Source organism: Aspergillus ochraceoroseus (genome assembly GCF_002846915.1).
Source record: "Aspergillus ochraceoroseus IBT 24754 chromosome Unknown P175scaffold_1, whole genome shotgun sequence".
Taxonomy (NCBI): Eukaryota; Fungi; Ascomycota; class Eurotiomycetes; order Eurotiales; family Aspergillaceae; genus Aspergillus; species Aspergillus ochraceoroseus.
Window position 1 is genome coordinate 3,544,552 of NW_024468476.1, and position 14,934 is coordinate 3,559,485.

Genomic DNA, 14,934 nt, shown 5'->3' on the forward strand with positions numbered 1-14,934 from the left:
TATTGTACTCGCAGGAACCTCCACGCCTAGATAAGTATGTATAACAAGGCAGTTAAGCCGCTTGAAGATTCAAGGGTGAAATACTGAAATGGATTTACTATTTATTTACCAAAATTGGATAATGCCACCTATATATAAGAGCCACCGAGGTAATAAGAAAAAAAAAAAAAGAAAAAGAAGAAAAGGTTTTTGAAGAAAGCTGTCGGCAGGTGGAGAGCCTCTCCAAAACGCCTTAAAAAGAGGCCCTCTCTATTCCTTAGAAGATGGGCAATCATAAACTCCAATAAATCGTGGCGCATTTACACAGGAACATCTCGCTAAATCAAAATCATTTCGCGTCAAAAAGGTGGATGATGAAGGGGAGGTCGAAAGAGAACTAGTGGTTGCCAACCATCCCTGCTAGGACACCAGCGCCAATGACACCGCCGTCTGACGCCTCGCGCAGGAAGACCGACTTTCCGCTCTTTTGCGGCCCGGTTCGCATGATAAGTCGGTCAATGAACTGCTGGCACATCTCTTTGAAATTGGGATAATACTGGATAATCCCACCAGTGCAGGCGACGACGAGCTCCTCGGGGCCAGATTGCCAATCTGCGGGAGTGGGCGAAGGAGAAATAACAGGCACGATCGGTCCTCGTCCTCCATTCACTCCGTTTGAGTTGAAAAAGGCGCCATCATTCAACTGAGGGAACAAGCTAACGCCGTTGGGTTCCGGTGAGGCGGCAGATGAGTGGATTGGCGATCCCTCGTGGCTATCCAATTTCAACTCAATTTCGCCAGCGCATGCCAGAAGTCCAACAACGGCCGCAGCTATCAAGCCGGCAGATCGCCGTTGTACACACCTGGCGATTTTCCGGAAGACGCCTGCAGAGGTAGCATCCCACCGCCACATACTACTTTCGGGCGGAGCTAACGATTGATTTAGTTTAGTTGCCAGTTCCTCATCTGCACGAGCACGAGCAACGTTGTCCGAAACATAGGACGTTGTCAGAGCATATTCTCGGGTGACATTGGCGGGTAACTCAGCGGGAGGTACACCAGCAACATTCACTATGTAGTCGAAAAGAATGAGTCTGATGAGTTCACCAATGTATCTACCTCCAGTCATGTACTCAAACGGTTGGAAGCCAGGCTGTGCACAGGCGGCGTCTAGCTGAGCGTCCCACTTGGTGATAATGTCTAGCTCTTTGAGAGGTGGCGCGGCCCCGGAAATTGTCCACTCTGTGTTCACGATGATTTCGGAAGTGCCCGGGTTGCTCAACTTTACATGTTTCACCTTTGCTTCATGTAGAGCGCTAAGCTTCATGGGGATTGTAGCATTGCAACCAGTGCCAACAATGATACCCATGGCAACACGGCTATTGGGCAGCGATTTCACGGCGTAGGCAAGCGAAGCAAGCGTCGCAACAGCATCGTTTGTAATAGCGGCAATCTTGAGCTTAGGTAGAGCAAAAAGCTTCCGGCGCTTGCACGAGGGCTCGCTTTCATCGTCAGGACGTCTGGTATGCTTTTCGTATCCGCTTAGCAACATCTTTCGCAGGTTGAGATCTGACGTGATGGCGAATCCTTTACCCATTGGCATAAGGGTAGCTTCTGACAGAGATTCTTGCCTGCGGCCTGTTAGCTGCTAGAGCCACATCCCAAGGTACCTACCCCAAGTCCCAAGAATCCAGAGCGAAAGGACGGCGGGAACTCACATTATTGGAAAACTGAAAGTAATTCCCATTTCAAGCTCCTCTGGGATTGTACCTTTCGTAGTGTCCGAGCTCAGACTTTCGGCCACTACCTCTGCGATACAGTCCCCAATCCAGGCAAACAGATCCTCAGCCTTGTCCATCTTCAGGTGTTCTTGAATGGGCCACGCCCTTTCGAGTGTGCGTTTCACTCGCTGCGTTTGCGCTTTGCGAAGTGGTCGCTCTGACACGTTTGTAGAGGATATGTCCGGATCCGCAGTATCCCCTAGTAGCTCAATAAAGGCAACCCGCAGATTGCTGCCACCGACATCGATAGCTAAATATCTACCGGTCTCCATGCCACTGGGGAGTTTGGAAACCGGGGTTGGTAAGAATTGTTGATCTGAATGCAAAGCCAGGGCCCGGTACACGTCTGAAAATCGACGGGCTAGTTTGTACAGCACAGCTTCGTCCAGGAATATCGGGGCCAAAAATCCATCCACCATCCGTTGGTGCTCCAGGTATGCCCTTAAGGAGGGATCCATTTCGGAAATCTCCTCGTCCTGCTCCTCATCTTCGTCAATTGGGTCATCGTGGATATTTTCGTGGTCTTCGTCCCTGCGTAACCCCATCTGCACTGGACCGACCGGAGCCATCATGGTGCTCGGGAGTTGAACAAGAGAGGTGTGGGGTGCGGAGATAGCGACCAGGATGCAGCTTGGTGGAGGAGTGTGGTCCGTGTGACTCAGCGGCAGGTGTTGGTAACTAGTTAACTATCTTCACGAATATCGAGTACAGCTGTCGATAGTCTCTAGGTAATGGGTGTATTTGCGCGGGAGATTCTGTGAGGGAGGAGATACGGAAGACGATATATATGCATACGAAAAGATGGGAAAGGGGGAACGAGTCGGGGGAGCGGGAACGAGTCCTCGAGGAGACAATAAATCTATACAGCGGAGGCCGATGGTCAGACTTAATGTTGCAATGAAAGGCAATGCACTGACGCGTAGCTGCAGTGTGGGAATGGGGAAGGATGGCACCACGATGACAATCACCATGCAGGGAGCCTGGATGCGTACCGTAGGGAAGTCCACCTGGGCAGTTGAGATGGGAAGGAAAGAGAGACCTCTCACAAGGGACACAAGCAGATAATACCCTAGGGTACTCGAGATTAAAAGCTGACCTGGAAGCAATTAAGTATGATAACCACAAGAATACATTATTATTACTTACTTCGAGAGTGACTTCTGAAGGGAAAGCAAAGGTTAATAATCCCCACCATTCGGGTGTCCAGACGAGGGAAAAGAAATGGGAATGAAAATGAGGGAAATAAAATTCAAGAAATAGAAATAGAAGGAAAAATGAAGAGAAAGAAAAAAATGGATTTAAAATCAAAAACAAAGGATGAATGAATGCGACCATCAGCCAGACGATGTGACGCTGCCCGGTCGGAGTATGTATATGATAGTTGGGTATTATTACTATCCGTCCCCTATGTATTGGAATTCTGCTCTCGTTCTTTGATGTACTAGTAAGTTACTATTCAACTGTCGCATGTCATTTTTAGCAGCATTTCCTCTGGGATTTACCAACCTATCCCGGAGTTCCCCCCTTTCTCTCCGGGTCGTCAACATCATCTCGTTCGAAGAGACTCCACCTCGTCTCCAATCTTGGCTTCTTCCAGTCTTTGGGGGGGAAGTATCAGGATAGAGAGAGAGGCTCAGGAACTCACAGGGGCAAATAGGAATAAGGGGGTTTTTTCGTATCATACTGCAGCTAGTCCAGTTAGTTGGAACTCTTTTCCATCCGACGATGAGGATAATGAATAATAACCTCGTTTAATACCTATAGTACTATTTAGCCATGTGGTTGTTAGCTGGTGGGGCGGATTCCTCTCTGGTACAGTGGTACGTACTATAATATATACAAAGCGCTTCCATCTCTATATCGAGTCAAGGCCTATTCATTTCCAAGATGGTCGCTCCAAACCGAGAAAATAGACCCAACCCCCTGATTCGTTGATCGATGGGCAAGTCCGTAATGGTGGGATGCAACATGCACCTGTAATAATACTAGATATCGCCCTGGTCAATACGAAGTCGGCTGCCGTACTTGAGATCAGGAAATCCGCCGTTCCGGGCTGGCAAAATATAGTCATCACCTTTCGGCCTGAAGTTCTCCAGCCACAAACTTGTCAACTGACCCTGCAGATGTTCCGTCTGTTTGGTCGGATCTCGCAATGACCATCTACCAGGTATGCGAGGCTCGCATAAGGATTCGGAACGGTTCCTGTGATGTCAGAACCGGTGGACCTCGGAACAGACCAGACACGCAATCCACAGCAGGGTTTCGGAAGATTAAGGAATCTTTGGTCCTCAGGGTACTTTGGGCTCTTGGGGTGCTCTGGGCTTCGTCATAGGCGCCGGTTCCGAAGTCGGAGTCATCTGTTTTTAGAGGACTCGGAGAGGCGGCATAGCAACAAGCAGATTTCCTTTTTGGTCTGCCGCGATAGTAGTGGCGTGTCCCTCCCGTCTCTCCGAATTTAGCCCGCATCAGACGCCCTCCATGCCTCCGGCACAACAAGTATTGTACTCCAAGTCCAGGGCATCCAAGCCTCCACTGAGAGTCTCCCGTGCGAGCCCAATGGCAACTGATTGTAACTCTGTTGGGTCGCCGGATAGTGTACAGTGCAGTAGCGTGTCCAGGACGTGTCCCAGCGTTTCAGAAGAGGTAGTTCATGTGTAGGGAATCCCAACGCCGTCAATATTTTCTTCTTTGAGCTCACCGCTGACCTGGCTCTTTCAAATTTCGGACCAGGCAAACCTGTCCCTTCGTCTCTTAGCTATCCAATCTCCCGGAAGCTATGTACCTTGTTGGATGGACATGGAGCTTAGCCCGCTTATTCCCAATTTAGATCGATTATAACTAACTAGTTAGTCGAAAACCATCTGCTTAGTTAACCACCGCATTTCATAAGCAATGAGGCTGGAAATTAGATAGCTAAATCTTTCCTACTGTAGCCAAGGAGTATCGTTTGCTCCACCCTATCTTAGGGTCTGTGCCGCAGTGTGCATAAGGAAGGCCGTTGATTCATTCTTGTTGGACGTAGCTGGAATATGCCGTGGTCCTTGCTCCGGGCTAAGATCATCTCCCATCAGCCAGAGAGGTGCGACACTGCAACGTTGATGCAGGTTTTGATAGGCCCGCTCCCACCAGCGACGGGCCAGCAAAATAGCATGTTTTCACTTTGGGTAAGGAAATCTGGTGACCTGACAGCGAATTCGTTTCAGCAGGAGAGATTTTTTTTTTCTTCTCAGGCTACCTCGTCTACTGGGTTAGGTAGTTAATGAGGAAGATTCAGTTGGAGTGGTATCGTCTGTTTTGTGTTGCTTTGTCTTGGATTTTCCCTTCTCTGGAGTCACATCCGACGACCACACAAGTGACCCCCACATCCAGACCTCGTACCTGACTTAGATCGCTTCCCTTTCTTATCCTCGCCGTATATTCCACCCCTGCCAACAAACGATTTCGCCCCGAACAAATCATGGAGAAACAGGAAACTCCATTCCGTGTGGATTCACTATACTGTGATGATCGGATAGCCGCAAATACCCGCCCCAAGACCCCGCGACGCGACCGGGTCCTCACCAAGATCGCTGCTGGGTTGGGTGTCATCTCACTCGTTTTGCTGGCTCTCCGATGGATCCCCGTCCCCGTTTCCAGCTTGAATTTTCATGGGTGCCATCGACATGGAAAATCTGTACATGAAATACCGCCCCCAAATGCCGCGGAGGTACCCCTTGATGGCGTCTCAGACCAAACTATCAACCAACGCGTGCCTTTTGAGGCTCATATTATGAGCAAATGTCCAGACGCACGAGACTGCATCCGGCAACTTGTCGTGCCGGCGATGGAGCAGATCAGCGACAAGGTTGATTTCCAGCTGTCGTTCATCGCAAGGTGAGCAGAAATCTAACTTGACCTTGGCTTGCCATCCGTTGCAGAGAACTCACACTTCCAGCAGTGTGTCCAATAAATCGTCGGATGTAGAGTGTAAGCATGGGCCCGCCGAGTGTATCGGCGATATGCTCATGCTCTGCGCTGCAAATCTCCCCTTCCCGCCCAAGAGCCAAACTGCACAAAGCTCTGGTTCTCGAACCCCTGTCATCCGATCTCTTGGCTTTGCGACCTGCCTTATCACTGACTACACAGAGATTCCCGATAGGTCGTTGGTGGAGCAATGTGCCTTGGAACACGGTATTGATTTCGAGGCCTTGAATGAATGTGCCAGTGCGGAGGATGATGGCTTTTTCAGCTCCGCTGACGACGAGCCCCGCAGCGGTGTTGCGCTTCTTCGGAATAGTGCTCTTCATAGCGCGGAGCTTGGCATTCAAACCAGCTGCACCGTTCGTCTAGATGATGCTGTGTGGTGCGTCCGGGATGATGGGGTTTGGAAGGATTGCGCTAAGGAAGGGAATGCCAGTAAAGTGTCGGTGCTTGTCCAAGAGATCGAAAGGCTCTGGAAGCAGAGAAATTGATCCGTTAGTGAAGACCATGTTTATCTGATAATCTGTTTAGCGAGTTGATTCTTTCAGCCCTTCAATAATGCTAATACCTAGGAAGACTGTACTTTTATTCTCGGAATTTTCATGAAACAGGAAGCAGCTGCGTTGATATAATGCTCTTGGGTTAAAAGTGACAGACATACATAATTCATCATAGTTCTGCTTTCCTCACACATTGGGGGGGGGGGGGGGGGGGGTTTGTCTTTCCCATTTGCCTTTTGCCTTTCCTGTATCTATTGTCCTTGTAACACATAACCTATAAATTTGGATTCTAGAGTGTATAACCCCATTTGTACTGTCTGCTCTATGTGGGTTCCAGAAGAATATACCGCGAGTTTACCGCAAATCTGCTCAGCCTACAGGCCATCGCTAGATCTGGGGACCAGAGTTGATCATTCACTGCAATTCAAGAGCCCCCATTCACTCTCTATGGGTTGCCACGACTTCTCAGAATAAACAAGAATCCCCACCATCCCCATGTGGTGCTGAATATCAAGCTTGAGTCCTTAGCGCTCGAATCGCTTCCGTCTTTGCGCCTTCTCACCAACAGCAAAAGAGGGTCCTTAATTCGAACGGCATCGTAAGCTTTCTAACACTAGACATGTCGCCCTCGAGAAGGGTCGACGAGCTTGTCCGCCAATACCAGATGGTCAGCTATCCCAGCCCGGTTATGCAAGACATCCTCAACAACTCTATGAGCTACTCGCTTCTAGTTGGTGCTCTTCGCCGCCAGGTGCTTCTAGTGAAATGTCGCTCGCAGGAATTTGAAGCCAACCAGGTTACTATTTATGATAAAGCTTTGTTGATACTTTCTAAGTATGGAGAGGAACCGATGAACGTCGGGGCGCTCGAGCTCTACTTGACTGAATTCCTCGGGATTGTGCCAATAGGAGCGGCTTCAGATGGGAAGGATATGGTTTCCAATCATATTGAGCTACAGAAAGTTTTGGATGAAGGTCAGTCTGTTCTATCTCATGGAGAGTATACTTATTCTCACATAAAGTGTGTTCTTCGCCCGCCCAGCTGGTCGAACTGCCAATACTCCCGCCGAAGCAGCTGCCACCGACGAACAGCCCCAGCGAGAGTCAGGTCGAGAGCCAGATCGAGAGTCTATTGTTTACGGTGACGCAAAAGATGAATACAATCGCTTCCATGCTAATTTTCACGCTCACGGCGCCGATACTACTTCCACAGCGGGGCAGGAGAGAGATGGGCACCAGCCTGACGAACGTGTAGAGAGAGCGGAAAGAATCTTGGAGGTCTACCATCGGGCAAAGGATGACTACTTCAGCGCAAAGGAGAGGGACGGCGTCGAAAGTCTCAGGTCGGTTCGGTTTCTTCGAGATACAGCTGAAAATGCGCTCCGGTATCTTCATGTAAACGGGATGTCGGGCCACAGCTGTGTTCCCGATCTAGAGAACGTGTTTGCCATGGCAAGAGACAGAACGGCCCAGCTTCTAGGTGGTCGCAAGCGACATTTTGATGACGATCACAGAAGACGTGGTTATACTGGTTATAAACGACCTCGCCGTTTTCTCGACTCGTATCGCCCTCGGAATCATGGTACTCGCTGAGATTGGTCGCTGATCGGATCTTCGGTCTTCTGGCCTGGCGTTCATACTGTCTCCCTTCTTGTCTATCCTCGTTTTCTCATCTTGCGTGTTCGTTTTGTTTCCTTATCCCGGACGAGGAGGAGGAGGTGGTGATGATCGACTGAGGGATTAAATAACCCACGAAAGCTTTCGATTGGCTCCGAAGACGCGAACAATCACGAGGCAGCGTCACACCCACTCTCCCGAATGACCCACGTGCCTCCTCGCTGCACATAGGTGTATTTTATTGCTTCAATTCTTCAGGTTCTAACATAAATTCTTCAATCTCATCCCCTGGGGAATCAATTTTGTCTGGTTATCCGTGTGAAACACTAGATATGGATCTCTAAAGAGCGTAGTGTCCCAGCTTGCCCGTGAAATGGCCCCCCTACGGCCCTCCCCGGCTGAGGCCGCGTCTGTTGGCAGCAGCGGATCATCATCAAACTCGAATGTCCTATACACCCCAAGTTCTGACAGATCTGAAGAACGCTCCAGCCGCCGGCCAGCTGCGCCTTTGAAAGTGCAGACTGATTTCGGCACCTCGCAAGATCAGTTTTCCGACAATGATGAGGCTGATGAAGAGTACAACTATGATGATGAGGCCCGGCCCAAGTTCAATCGACCGAGGTTGCCCCAGTACACGGAAGTGGAAGAGCAACAGGTTGTCAAGAAGTTTGATCGCAGGCTTGTTCCGTTCCTAGCTCTTCTCTACTTGCTTTCTTTCTTAGACCGCTCTAGTATGTGCGTTAGCTGGCTGTCAATCTCAGTGGGCTCTTCTCCTTACTCTACTCCATTTTGCAGACGAACTTATTAACGACGGTATCAGATATTGGAAATGCCAAAATCGCGGGCCTTGTGGAGGACTTGAATCTCTCGTCGTCTCAGTATGAGTGGCTCCTCACGGCCTTTTATATCACCTATATTCTTTTCGAGTGGATGACTCTGCTATACCGAATTGTGCCCGCGCATATATACATTTCGCTTTGCGTATGTGGATGGGGCCTCGTGGCATCATTTCAATCCCTCTCGACTTCCTTCGGAACCATGGTGTTCCTGCGCGCAGCACTTGGAATAACCGAAGCCGCCTTTGGGCCGGGCGTTCCGTTTTATCTATCGTTGTTTTACAAGCGTGAAGAGCTTGCATTTAGAAACGGGCTTTTCGTTTCCGCCGCACCGTTAGCTTCGTCGTTTGCAAGTAGCCTAGCCTGGTTGATTGTGAAATGCAGCAGCGATGGGCCGATTGCGCCGTGGCGCACTCTATTCCTCGTGGAGGGGTTTCCCAGCGTGATTGTCGCCATTTTCGCGTGGTTTTTAATTCCAGACTCGCCCGGCACTGCACAATTCCTTGAGCCTCGACAAAGAATGGTGGCCCAGCTGCGAATGGGAGACGGCAGATTCGAACATCTTGGCCATCGTAGACGATTCAACTGGGGCGAAGTTGCGAAGACTCTCAGTGATCCCAAATCTTATATTACAGCCGTGGGTGCCTCTAACCTCCTGCAAGAATATCTCGCTGACAGCTCATGAAGGTCATGTTTTTCAGCTGCAATGTGGCGTTCAGTTCTATGCCAGTGTTCCTACCAACCATTCTCCAAGAGTAATTAATCCACCAGGAATTTGCCCTCGTCGAACAACGAAAGCTAACCGAAGACTCCCTAGCATGGGTTACTCATCCCTCAACTCACAGGCTCTTAGTGCACCGCCGTATCTCGTCGCATTTGTCGTGGTGCTAGTCACCGCATACCTGTCTGATCGCAGCAGATCCCGAAGCCCCTATCTCATCGCGCATGCCGTTGTCTCATCGACGGCATATCTCGCAATCGCCCTTACCGGCCATTTCCACGGGTACATGCCAGCCAGCCTGCACGTCTTCATCCGCTATCTCTGCGTCTACCCCGCGGTCTCCGGGTTCTTCTCCGCCATCACTCTAATCATCACGTGGAGCATGGACAACCGCGTGGCCAAGGAAGGCAAAGGCGCCAGCGTGGCTATTCTCAACATCATCGGACAATGCGGTCCACTTCTGGGAACAAGACTTTACCCCAAGGCGGATGGACCCTGGTATGTGCGGGGGATGGCAGTCTGTGCCTTTTTCATGGGTCTTGTCGCCATTCTGGCGTTCGTGCTGAGGGTTATACTGCAGCGCGCGAATGGGCAAAGCAATGATGACGAGACCGGCGGAGAGCGCGAGGTCCTTATGGGCGGGGGGGGTCTGGAAGCGAATGTGGAACGATTTACGTATATCATATAGATGGCATTTTGGTGTATACCGCTGCGGATTCCTACTATCTAACTGCAGCCACTCAGCCTTCATTGAAGACGAAAATCAACATATATGTCCACGGTGCATTATATTATTATGTATATATATATAGCCCCCACCAGACAGTAGAATAAAACAATACCAAATCCTGGGTCCAGACCAGTCAGGAGATCACCACGCCGTATGCCCACCATCAATCAACATCGTACTCCCCGTCATAAAGCTACTCGCATCACTCAACGCAAACAACGCAGCTCCCCGGAACTCCTGCGGCGTCGCCAACCTCCCCAACATATTCTCGGCCTCCCAGGTCGCCCTCACCGCGGGATTCTGCGCAAACACCTGCTCCACCATAGGCGTCAGGATATGCCCCGGACACAGACTATTCACTCGAATGCCATGCCGCCCCCACTCCATCGCCAACGACCTCGCCAGCTGGATCACCGCCGCCTTGCTCGAGTTGTACACGGGGCTCGTCATGCCCTTGTTGGCCACCACCCCGGACATGCTGGCCACGAGAAGAATCGAGCCCTTCGCCTGGTACTGGAACATCTGGCGCGCGGCCGCCGTCGCCGCGTTGAAGACGCCCGTGAAGTTGATCTCCATGACCTCCTTCAGCGCCGTCTGCGAGTGTTCCAGCGCGCTCTGCAGATGGTTGATCCCGGCCGCTGCGATGAGCCCGTCCAGGCGCGCGTTTTGCGCCGCGATGAGCCCGAACAGCGCATTTACCTCTTGTTCGTTGCGCACGTCCACCCGGTGGTAGTGCAGGCTGCTGCCGCCGTAGTTGGTTTCGGAGTGTTCCTTTGCGGCTAGGAAGTCGGCGTGTGGGGTTTCCAGGCGGTCCACGCAGTATACTACGTACCCTATCTGTTAGGGGGGTTTCTGTTGCGTAATGAAGGATATAATAACATTTGGAGAGAGAGAGAAAAAAAAAAAAAGGGGGGGGGAACCTTTGGCACCGGCTTCCATTAGGGCTTCGGCCATGGCGAGACCCAGTCCGCGTGCTCCGCCTGTGACTACGAAGACCCGGTCTTCCAGGTCGAATTCCCGGAAGCGATGGGGTGGGCGGATGGTTTCTTTTAGCTCCGGTAGGCGAGACTGAATGTGGTTGGAGTCATGGGGGGGGTTGGTGGGGGTGATATTGGAGGAGTAGCTGAGCTTCGGAACTGGTTGAAGCACTGCATATGGAGATTTGGTGTAGGATGATCGTGCTAGACATAGCGAAGGCCGTATCAAAGGCGACCGAGACAGCGCGCTGCGCATGGTGGGTAGAGATATGTATATGTATATGTACAGTTAGGGCGAGGAGAGAGGAGACAGGGAGAGAGGGAGAGAGGGAGAGAGAGAGAGAGAGAGACGAGATCAAGATAGGAAAGAAAGATGAGAAAGAAATAACTTTATGATACTCGAAGAGATGCTCATCTAAGTCCAACTGCTCACATTGTTTCCTGGAGGAGAATCAGGGTTTATAGGTACCAGCAGTCCTCCATCACATAGCTCAGAATTCCCCATAAAACCTCCAGAAAACAAAGACTGTAATTGGAAAAACAAGAAAAGCAACAAGGTCCGCGTGATTCCCTTGATGGAACCACCGTCTGATCTAGAGTTTTTCTAACCCAGACCAGCTGTATTGACGACCACTATCCACGGTACAGCGAGCAGTGCCATGCACGCGCAACACCGAAGCTTGCCACAAGGGAGGGAGGCGGGGAGTAATAACCACAGATAGTGGGATCTGGGAGTCAAGAGCGCGGGAGGGAAGCATGTTGAGTGAGGACGATGGAGCAACTATCGTGAGATTTCTGAGAGAGACAGCTACGGATCCACCACTTGATCCTGAAATGCATCATGATCGAGTGGAAGAATGGTCCACCGGTCCACCAGAGAACGGGATTCCCGAGTATGGGGAATCCCAAGTGGTGGTGTCCTCTACACTTAAGGAAAATTCAGTATGTTATGCTAGTATTACCACTCCAAGCTAGGGCTTATCCCTCCAGGTACAGTATACCTCAAGAGTATTGATTGCAGTTTACTGCGTGGGCATAGGCCAGCGGTCTGAGAACATGCCGATTATTCTACGGTACGGAGTTTAACCAAAGCAAGAAAAAGATACTTATTAGCATTTTGAAGTCTCCGTAACCCTCGTTGTATAGTAAAATACTTCGTCGTCATCATTGGTTAAACGCCGTAACTCATCATCGCTAGGCTCCGTATACATAAATACCATACCATACTCCGATCTATCTCATAAAACCCTGATCAATCAATTACCAGTTGCAGTGCCAAAGTCCAGTTTCATCAGTAGTCTATCGACTCCTGCGGCCTTGCGTGGCACGTACGGGCTGCCATTTGCTTGGGCAAGCGACCAGTTTCTGTGCGCATTGTTCTTCGCCAGGTCGAACATCTTTCGTCCCTCTTCGGCTCGGCTGTCATCGATGTCCCGCAATCGGGCCACAACTTCCTTGATTCCTGCTTCGACATCCTCTCGGGCACTTCGCAGCGCCTGCCATACCTCTCTCTCTTCACTCGCGTAGTCGACCAACGCATCTACCACCCCTTCGTCGGTTTCCAGGTCCATGTTACGTTGGATGGCTTCCAAACGAATCACGAAAGCAATAAAATGATCGACTTTGCTAAGTAAGTCCCGCAAGGCGCGGGTGAACGGCGGGTCCGTTAGGAATAGTGACTGGACCAAAGCGAAGAGGTACTGTCGGTGGGCGGTTGTTAAAGTCTCGGGGTCATGCCGTCTCCGGCTGGGGCTATCGATCCCATATTCGTAGGGTTTATCGCCAGACACGGCTGAATTGTCAAGAGGCTTTCCTTTCCCTGACGCTGCAGTTCCCGGTCGAGAACCTGAAAGGGACGCGGTGTCTACTACCGTGCCTGCTTCAATCCACTCACGGAAATGTTGCCACGATTCATTGACAACTTCTCCTTGGAAAAAACTCCCGATCTCTGACACTACGAAAAGGGACGCGCTACTTGTTGCCCAAATCGGCCGCATCTGAGAGATTCTAGCATTGTCCCTTTGTCTCCCCATTCGAAGCCTGCTCTGCCCAAAGGCGCCGTTGCTCCGGGGAGGGCCCCAAGGGGAAGGATAACATCTGCGAATCGGTGTGTGTTTCCAAAGGTCACCCAAGCGAATTTGAGCCCGCCGGATACCTAACAAATAGGAGTGGACTTTTGAATAAACCGAAATATCTGAAGTAGAGAGGAACAGATCAAGAGGAGGTCGGGCTTGCACCAAAAGGGATGTTGGAGCTGGAAACAGAAGGTCGTCGAAAGGCACATCCGAAGTCTCCGCCATTAACTCGGCTCCGGCTCCGGCTCCGTCGGACTGTGACGCTGGAATTTGGCCATAGCCCTTTGTATTGGTCGATAGTCGAAGAAGGTCTCTTGCAAGGTCGAGCTCGTCATCTGCAGGATCTTCTTCATTTTGTAAGGAGTAAAGCTCAGCCCAGGTGTTCGTGAGAGTAGCCGCCACATCACCTTCCTTGATAGCAAGGCCATCCAGGCCGCCGGATACTATGTTTCTAGAAGCCATAGCCTCAGATCTCTGCTGCCTTTCCCGTAGGCGGGCATCAGCATGCGACACGAGTGCGGTGGCAAATTCACCGCGTCGCAAGAGTAAAAAGTCATGCAAAAGTGAGAGAGTCTCGAGAATCTTAGGCAGAGGAAGTAATTTAGAGAGTGTGCTTTGAGATAAAGACAATCGAATCGAATCGATAGCGTTGGACAGCCTTGAGACTGATATAGGCGATTTTAAAGACGCAAGGTAGTTGATATGTTCGCCATGAAGTGTGACCGGAGAGGTCAAGAGCCCATAAGAGGTATTTTCAGCAGAAGGGCCGCGTTTCGCTCTAATGAGATTTAAAGTCTTTCCGATGAATAAGATCGATGATGCTGAGTGGGGTAAAACGAATTGAGGGAGCAAGTCTGTATGAATGACGAATTCGGTAGCAGAAGAAGTGCGATCGGTCTCACTAGTGTTGTCCTTTTGAATGAAGAAATCATCCTTGCCCAGAATAGGTAGGTTCCCGTATAAAAGCCATGTAGATAACTGCCTCATCCATGCTGTTTCGGCCGCACTAACCAAGTGTAACGCTATTTCTTCGAGGTCAACATACCCTGTCTGTGTCTCTCCCCGAAGATGGTCAATCAATCGTGCACCTGTACAGCTTTGGGAGCCTCCCTTCTTGTTTACGGGCTGTATAAATCGAATAACGTCCCAAAGCCATTCTAATCGCCGTGTCCAAGGGGAAAATTCCCCCACAATGGTCGCTAACGGGACAATGCCGTAACCTCCTACATATCCGCTATCTTCAACCAGGATTCCCTTCTCAACCTCTAGGATTTTCTTTTGAAACGCTCCGAGATGATGACCATGAATGGCTGTTGAGACAGCCCGACATATAACAGAAGGATGCGACGAGGAAATCACAGTTGTATGAGATCGGAGTTCCGCATGTAGACGACTCAAACGGGAGAGGGAGGAGAGGAGGGCTTTTTCTGGGGGTGAAAGAAGCGGAAAGGATTCTTCAGAGACGGCATCTTCTTCGGTTTGGAAGCTGAAGAGAGACGATTGCTGCCCCGAGAGGGAGAGGAGGATCTCGTGGAGCATCCTGGTTGGAGTTTGCTTGGGAGGGTCAGTCCATGAAGTGTTGCACCATCAGCCGTGGCAGTAGTACTCACACCAGCCTATAAGGCAGGTCTCTGTTCTGTCTTGACTTTTGACGTCGCCAGTACAAAAGTCCGCTTCCAAGAAGCTCGAATCGACACATGAAAAACAGCTGGTTGAATGATATTAGGTGTCATGGGGAGCTGCTTTTCGGTACAGCAAA

General features: G+C 50.5%; 6 protein-coding genes across 6 annotated transcripts; 2 read left to right on the plus strand and 4 right to left on the minus strand.

The window, feature by feature from the left end:
* Nucleotides 1–53: 53 nt before the first annotated feature.
* P175DRAFT_053059 (hexokinase family protein) lies at nucleotides 54–2,738 on the minus strand. Its single transcript, XM_040899797.1, has 3 exons — nucleotides 2,729–2,738; nucleotides 1,698–2,619; nucleotides 54–1,610 (listed from the first exon to the last, which is right to left on the minus strand). Exons 2-3 carry the CDS (start codon nucleotides 2,330–2,332, stop codon nucleotides 377–379), a joined length of 1,869 nt encoding a protein of 622 aa, XP_040756241.1. The 5' UTR covers nucleotides 2,333–2,619; nucleotides 2,729–2,738; the 3' UTR covers nucleotides 54–376.
* On the minus strand, nucleotides 2,258–3,508 carry P175DRAFT_053188 (uncharacterized protein). The gene has a single exon (XM_040899915.1). It carries the CDS (start codon nucleotides 3,093–3,095, stop codon nucleotides 2,439–2,441), a length of 657 nt encoding a protein of 218 aa, XP_040756242.1. The 5' UTR covers nucleotides 3,096–3,508; the 3' UTR covers nucleotides 2,258–2,438.
* A 1,709-nt stretch (nucleotides 3,509–5,217) lies between these two features.
* Nucleotides 5,218–6,211, plus strand: P175DRAFT_0506416 (GILT family protein; the record flags this gene model as incomplete). Its single annotated transcript, XM_040898197.1, has 3 exons — nucleotides 5,218–5,242; nucleotides 5,276–5,633; nucleotides 5,698–6,211. 3 exons carry the CDS (start codon nucleotides 5,218–5,220, stop codon nucleotides 6,209–6,211), a joined length of 897 nt encoding a protein of 298 aa, XP_040756243.1.
* Nucleotides 6,212–6,839: 628 nt separating this feature from the next.
* Nucleotides 6,840–10,081, plus strand: P175DRAFT_0427501 (putative MFS transporter; the record flags this gene model as incomplete). Its single annotated transcript, XM_040893244.1, has 6 exons — nucleotides 6,840–7,194; nucleotides 7,262–7,801; nucleotides 8,352–8,567; nucleotides 8,657–9,309; nucleotides 9,360–9,427; nucleotides 9,490–10,081. The coding sequence occupies 6 exons, from the start codon at nucleotides 6,840–6,842 to the stop codon at nucleotides 10,079–10,081; spliced, it is 2,424 nt and encodes an 807-aa protein (XP_040756244.1).
* A 130-nt stretch (nucleotides 10,082–10,211) lies between these two features.
* On the minus strand, nucleotides 10,212–11,810 carry P175DRAFT_0471388 (putative short chain dehydrogenase/oxidoreductase). Its single transcript, XM_040895086.1, has 2 exons — nucleotides 11,044–11,810; nucleotides 10,212–10,947 (listed from the first exon to the last, which is right to left on the minus strand). The coding sequence occupies exons 1-2, from the start codon at nucleotides 11,354–11,356 to the stop codon at nucleotides 10,265–10,267; spliced, it is 996 nt and encodes a 331-aa protein (XP_040756245.1). The 5' UTR covers nucleotides 11,357–11,810; the 3' UTR covers nucleotides 10,212–10,264.
* A 381-nt stretch (nucleotides 11,811–12,191) lies between these two features.
* P175DRAFT_0471391 (putative gamma-tubulin complex component GCP4) lies at nucleotides 12,192–14,874 on the minus strand (the record flags this gene model as incomplete). The annotated part of the gene is made up of 2 exons (XM_040895087.1): nucleotides 12,192–14,715; nucleotides 14,786–14,874. 2 exons carry the CDS (start codon nucleotides 14,872–14,874, stop codon nucleotides 12,357–12,359), a joined length of 2,448 nt encoding a protein of 815 aa, XP_040756246.1. The 3' UTR covers nucleotides 12,192–12,356.
* Between the last annotated feature and the right edge of the window lie 60 nt (nucleotides 14,875–14,934).

Bases quoted from the DNA above. Each gene is read 5' to 3' on its own strand.
- P175DRAFT_053188 (XM_040899915.1), bottom strand. From the start codon at position 3,095: ATGGTCGCATTCATTCATCCTTTGTTTTTGATTTTAAATCCATTTTTT.
- P175DRAFT_0471388 (XM_040895086.1), bottom strand. From the start codon at position 11,356: ATGCGCAGCGCGCTGTCTCGGTCGCCTTTGATACGGCCTTCGCTATGT. The intron at 10,948-11,043 runs GTTCCCCCCCCC...TAGGGTACGTAG, and splicing joins AATGGAAGCCGGTGCCAAAG to TATACTGCGTGGACCGCCTG.
- P175DRAFT_053059 (XM_040899797.1), bottom strand. From the start codon at position 2,332: ATGATGGCTCCGGTCGGTCCAGTGCAGATGGGGTTACGCAGGGACGAA. The intron at 1,611-1,697 runs GTGAGTTCCCGC...AACAGGCCGCAG, and splicing joins ACTTTCAGTTTTCCAATAAT to GCAAGAATCTCTGTCAGAAG.